General features: G+C 38.9%; 1 protein-coding gene across 1 annotated transcript; it reads left to right on the top strand.

The window, feature by feature from the left end:
* The first annotated feature begins 621 nt into the window (after positions 1-621).
* On the top strand, positions 622-6,913 carry LOC145209257 (uncharacterized). The gene is made up of 11 exons (XM_080079523.1): positions 622-738; positions 1,189-1,491; positions 2,352-2,633; positions 3,332-3,463; positions 3,737-3,886; positions 4,025-4,918; positions 4,978-5,063; positions 5,127-5,223; positions 5,633-5,729; positions 5,951-6,094; positions 6,481-6,913. Exons 1-11 carry the CDS (start codon positions 696-698, stop codon positions 6,656-6,658), a joined length of 2,406 nt encoding a protein of 801 aa, XP_079935649.1. The 5' UTR covers positions 622-695; the 3' UTR covers positions 6,659-6,913.
* The last annotated feature ends 70 nt before the right edge of the window (positions 6,914-6,983 follow it).

Genomic DNA, 6,983 nt, shown 5'->3' on the forward strand with positions numbered 1-6,983 from the left:
AACTTGTTCGCTTTATTGCGTTTTTGGCGCGTAAAGTTTCTCCACAACTTGAGAAATTTTAAAAACGTGCACAATATTTTAAAATAGCAAACCACTACCCAATGGTATGTTTATTCGTAACATCAAAATTATTATGTATTCTCACGTAAACGTAAATATTTAAATCATTTCACAAAAAGATTTCTTGATGCTTCAAAAATCGAATAGTTTGTTAAAACATGTTACTTACAACCGCAGAGATGCTTGTGTGAAACAAAACATCTTTGATTGGGCTGTGATCAATCACTTCCGTACGTCGCATTGTTCTAATGCTGAATATGGGTTCGGTATTGCGCAGTGCGTAACACGGCTCTATATGTGCATACGACATGTTAAATCATAAATGCTGCAAACGGGCTAATAGGAACTGTTTGTTTTTGGATTGTTTTGGAATATTAGGAATTTCTACAAGCACAGCGATTGTTAAATGCCTGTAACAGTGTATACTTGTTGTGTACCAGCTCTCTGACAGTTTTGTTGATAATCTATTTTTATATCATTTTATATTTATTTTAAGCTATTTTTCAAGTCTGAATCTATGGTGAATATCTGAATTTTACTGCTTATGTTTTTATTAGACACTCTCAAGAATATTTAATGCTAACGAAGCACAAGACTGTGAGAAGTACAATGTAGCTTCATTGAAAAGCTGGAAAATGACCAGTTTTGTGTTGTCGTTGTTTTTTGCATGTTTGACAGGTCAGTAACTCAAAATAACTTAGTAGCTACTGTTCATGTGTCTTGTGTTTTATATTTTTGTTTATCTGTTTACCCTCTCGGTACAGAAGTGCCTAGTGCTTTAAGAGTAGGATTCAGGCTTTTATCCGAATAACTAAAAGATTCCAGTATGACCTTACACCGTTTTGTGTCGCTGTTGCAAACAAAAGTTGCGACAATTTTTTTACGTTTTGACCTTTCACTCCGTTTTGACTTCATCTACTTATCAATCACTACGTCGTATATCGCGTGGTTACTCTTGATTCCCGAAAGAATGAAAGTTGCTAAAAACTACTTTCTAAAATGGCACCTTTACACGTCATTCGTGCTTCGGTCTTTATTTGACTTCCTCTCTGTATAACCAAAACCATGTAGATTATGTACCTAAAATGTATTAACACAATACATATATACATGTAAATACATACATAGGTTTGTCTATTGCCGATGACCCTCCATGCAATGGCAAGTGGACAAAATATTTTGACCAACACACACCAAACATCTCAGGCGAGTTTGAGACGTTGGAATTAATCAGATTTAACTTTCCTGAAGAAGTTTGTAATTCACCGCTTGCTGCCGATGCTCGGGTGGTTTCCATTCATTCCCATTACACCAGCTTTCCCGTACAGTTCATGCAAATTAATCTGACGGCCGCTGGTGGATTGGTGTGCCAAGCTATATTTGAACTTTGCCTTGATTACGAAGTTAGGTTCTGCTGTCCTGATGGTTTCGGTGAGTTTCTTTACCGTCTTTTTACTAATTTATCAACTAATGCAGGGGTGCTCAACCTTTTCTCTGTGACGACATATGCAGCGCATATCCTCATTTCACCAACGGCCGCCCAGCGTTTCCTTTTTTTCAATATTTATGATGTAAATAAATAAGTTCGTTTCATATATATATACCATCTAATGGCGCCTGAAAAGTCCAGAATAATTTCTAGCTTACTTAGATTTACGGGATAGATTGAGCTGAGCAGTCTTAGTCGATTATGATGTCACGATATATATTGTGACGCTTCAGATGCGTGTTTTTGCATTGTTTGCACACAATAGACGTACATTAAGTCTAACGCATGGCTATTAGGCTGGTTCCAGTCCACGAAATGTATTTCGATCGGGTGATTTGGGGCAGTTTGTAAATCAAAATATTTAGCAAAAGAGTTTTATTTACGTCGTGGCTGCCAGTACATATAATTTTTTTATACATGTTCACGAAGGTTGTGCATTCCTGAAATAATGTTACAACAAAATACATATGCCTTGACCTGTCCTTGTTTTATTACTGTAAAAATACCTTTTGACGTCGCAATAGACTACTACTTGGCTTTAACATCAAATTGTTCTATTTCATAAGGAAATCAGATAAAGCCCGATGGGTTAAAAACTGAGTTTATTTCTCTAAGTCTAACATATCATATAAAAACTGATCCGACGGACTGTTAATAACAACACCAGGCACCTCGACAGCTGACTTATTGTAAGCGTCCAGGTGTTGCCCGCGAGAATAAAAGTGAAAGAAACAATTAAGCAAACAGCAACAAATTTGTAGTTAAAATCTTCAATAATCTTTCATTCTTTTGTTTTCATTAGACGAGCATTTGGCGCCAATTTGTGGTGGAGAATGGACGCGCTTTTTCGATTTTGACGATCCAGACTTAGATGGAGATTTCGAGACGATTTCACTTCTACAAGATAACTATCCTGGAGAAATATGCGAGAACCCTGCAGGAATCGATGTGAAAATAGTTGGAACTCACTTAGATTACAGAGATGCCGGTCAAACTGTGGAAGTGTCGTCTACATTGGGTTTTAAGTGCGAGAACGACAATCAAATATGTGAGGATTATGCCGTGAGATTCTGTTGCCCAAAATGTAAGTCAAAGATGTTTGTTTAGGATTAGCGGTGTACATGTTGATGCATAATTTATGCATTACGATTACAGCAGTAGTTCTCAAACTTTCTCAAGACAAAAACATTACGATTGTGCACAAACAATTGCATTTTTATTATTTGCATGCAATAAAGGCTATTGTTTAGCAATGGAGACAGTCGATTCTCAATTCTACTTTGATTTACACTTATTCAGTTGCACAAACTGACGCCAAATAAGATTATAGAATTACTTCCAGCTTTTCGCGGTCCCCGCAAAATACTCTCATATGGACCCCCAAAGGACCGCGGACCCCAGTTTGAGAAAATATCAGTGGGTTTGCATATTTTGTTAAATTTGTGTTTAAATCTGGTCTAAACAATGGGACCGCCACTTCCAATGCGATTTTACATTCCCGCACGCAAAAAATACAGCTCAGAAACTGGTGCCCGGGAACAGAGTGGGCAATGTTGCTCACGCCGGTACTTGTGAACTTTGAAAAAGTTTTGTTGTCCAGCCACATGAAAATCTAAACTACATACAAACTGGTATGTGGTCACCGGTTTCAGGCTTATACTCTCGAGTTTGGGCTCGAATTTCGTGCCCGCTTACAACTTTGATTTAGAGAATCTTTGTCCCGGCACCCGCATTTTGCCACCAGTGTTTTTCCAATTACTGTCCTGTCATTTTGTTTTTAAGCTCCTTGTTGGTGTAAAGATGGGGACTGGACAATATTTTTCGACACAGACGACCCAAGTAACGGAGGAGATTATGAGTTGTTGAGTCAAATTAGAACTAAGTTTCCAAACGAAATATGCGATGCACCAACTGGTAAGAAAGTTTGGTCCGCCTCAAACACGATAAGCATAACAACTTTAGGCAATGGTGTAATATTCTTTCGGTTTTGTTTGTGCCAAGCATCCATAAACATTTCTGTTATTAAAGCAGTGGATAATGAACGCATGCTTTGTATAATGTCAGGAAATGCACCTTACATACCATCATATATTTGTTATATCTTTTACCCATTTTTGTTATATCTTTTACCCCGAAATTCTTTACAAGTCTTGCTCGTTGACAACTATTAGAAGTTTTTTTGTTTAGAAATCGATGCCCGTCTTCTGAACGGAGATGATTATCTCCAATCTCAGCAAGTTGTTCGCCTCAGCCTGGAAGTTGGTTTGGAATGTAATAACTCACACCCAATGTCACAGGAATGTTTGGATTACAAAGTTCGGTTTTGCTGTCCGAAAAGTTAGTATGCTTGAAGATCGGCGCCTTCTAATTCACTATTCATTGTGTTATTTGTGGTGCCTATTAAGTTAAAAAGTAAAATTTGACCCTGCACAACAGTAATACTTGCTACAACTACAGCTATACTTATCACCGCAGGAATACCAACTACAACAACAGCAATGCCGACAACCACAACAGCAATGCCGACGACAACAACACCAATGCCGACGACAACAACACCAATGCCAACTACAACAACACCAATGCCGACGACAACAACACCAATGCCAACTACAACAACACCAATGCCGACGACAACAACACCAATGCCAACGACAACAACACCAATGCCAACTACAACAACACCGATGCCGACGACAACAACACCAATGCCGACGACAACAACACCAATGCCAACTACAACAACACCAATGCCGACGACAACAACACCAATGCCGACGACAACAACACAAGTGCCAACTACAACAACACCAATGCCGACGACAACAACACCAATGCCGACGACAACAACACCAATGCCAACTACAACAACACCAATACCAACTACAACAACACCGATGCCGACGACAACAACACCAATGCCAACTACAACAACACAGATGCCGACGACAACAACACCAATGCCAACTACAACAACACCAATGCCGACGACAACAACACCAATGCCAACTACAACAACACCAATGCCGACGACAACAACACCAATGCCAACTACAACAACACCAATGCCAACTACAACAACACCAATGCCAACTACAACAACACCGATGCCGACGACAACAACACCAATGCCAACTACAACAACACCGATGCCGACGACAACAACACCAATGCCAACTACAACAACACCAATGCCGACGACAACAACACCAATGCCAACTACAACAACACCAATGTCAACTACAACAACACCAATGCCAACTACAACAACACCAATGCCAACTACAACAACACCAATGCCGACGACAACAACACCAATGCCGACTACAACAACACCAATGCCGACTACAACTACTTCAACACCGCCAGGTAAATTGTTAGTCGCAGAATGGTTCTGACACAAACAGAATCTGTATATTTTTTTACAGGAATCCATAATTGTTGGGATTTAGAGCTAGATGGATTACAAACGACCGAATCTGGGGAGCAAATTCTGTGCGAGAATGGCTGGCGTGTAAATAACGATTTATGCGACATAGTTACCAAAAGTTATTTTGATCACATTTGCTGTTTGTAGGTCATACAACACCGAGAGGATGGAAGCGTTTCGTTTAGTAGACCTTGGACAGTCTATCAGGCCGGATTTGGCAGCTTAAACACAGAGTTTTGGATCGGTTTGTGCTCGAATTTAGTTTTTAACATAAGTTATTTTTCCTAATTTTGATAAAGTATCAACGATTATTCCTGGTGGCCCTAGTTTTATATCCACTTATAAGTTTTGAAAAATGAAAGAAATTGTTATGTAAGATCTCAATGTCCAGATCTCAATGCTTACAAAGCAATAGGACAATTCTAAGACCATGCATCTTTTCCACTTCTTCCTTCAAAGAAGCAGTAACCAGTTGAATGCTGAATAGTATGTTTGCTAATAAATGCGGAGGATGAAATGTGAACTTCATACATGTATCCACGTCCACCTGAATTGTCGTTTACTTGTATTGAGGCATCAGGAAAACTAGTTTGTAATTTTTTTCTTTTTTTTTGTATTTGTAATAAACCTGGTGAGTTTTTATTCTTTTCCAGGTTTGGATAAGATACGTGAAATAACGGAAGACATGACTTGCCGTTTATTTGTTGACCTGTGGGACTTCTCTGAAATATATACCTACGCGGAGTACAGGTTTGTCCCTTTCAATTTAGGTTTAAAGTTAAAGCCTTTAACCACATTACAAATCATTTGTGTACACAAGTTTACCTGAGTGAGGCGAAGATCCGGTTTACTGTAGTTATATTTTTTCTCTTTGGGGTAAAATTTACATCTACAGGACGAAACGTCAAAAAAGTCTTTTACCTAATCAAACAAAATGTCCAGACTAAATCAATCAAGTTTTTGTTTTCCAGTTTGTTCTGGATCGGGCCGGAGACCGACAACTACCGGTTACACTTCAGTGGTTATGTGACGTCATCCACTGGTGGGGATTCTATGTCAAGTCACGATTTGAACGGATATGAGTTTAGCACCAATGATATGGACAACGATAACTGGTAGGCTAACAATGCATCTGTTAACATTATGGCCTAGCTGTTAGCGTAACCATATTGTGTTCGGCAGTTTTTAATCCTCGCATGGCTAGCGTACAACAGTACTAAGTCTACAAGTTGTCCAAACCATTATCACGACTGATTAGCACACAAAAGCGTTTTCAAATTGACCAATTCAATTTGCGTGAAAAGCTTGCATTTTGTAAAAATCAGAAGATTTGTATGTTTTTTTCTATACCCTCTGTATTATTGTGGACACACACTAACGTCCTCGAGGCCAAGGCAACTTGTGTTTTGTGAAGACTTATAAAAAGTGTTTGCTTGAGCAAGAAACTTTTTACACGGCATTGGACATTCAAATCTAGAAAGCAGTTTGTTTATTTGTGCAGGGCGGACGACTCATGTTCAGTGCTGTACAGTGGAGGTGGGGGTTGGTGGTTCAACGCTTGCTACAGAGCCAACTTAAACGGATTGTGGGCAACAACCTGGCCCGCTATTCAGTGGGACATTGTTCCCAACGTGAATGTTGTCATCAAACGTTGCACGATGAAAGTGCGGTGCGACTAAATAAAAGAGATGTAGTTTCGCCAATTACTTCATAGGTGGGCAAAAAAACAGTGCGATTAGTTTTGTCCTATATGTTTGATGTGGCAGGGACTTAGGGTTTCACTAAAAGTTTCCGTGCAATACTCCTCTGCCACTGTTTCATGAAGGGCAGTTCAGGTTAAAAAACCGAAAAGTGATCAAAAATGTTTAAATTATCTAAAAAATTCATTGGATCATCATGTGTCAGTTATATTTTTCAAATTTTGTTTGTTTTTATGGTGGTTTGCTAAGTGATACAGAAAAATCATTGTAGTTGTAAACTTCTTTTTGTGTTTCGCTAATTGAT

Source organism: Phallusia mammillata, chromosome 1 (genome assembly GCF_965637545.1).
Source record: "Phallusia mammillata chromosome 1, kaPhaMamm4.hap1.1, whole genome shotgun sequence".
NCBI lineage: Eukaryota > Metazoa > Chordata > Ascidiacea > Phlebobranchia > Ascidiidae > Phallusia > Phallusia mammillata.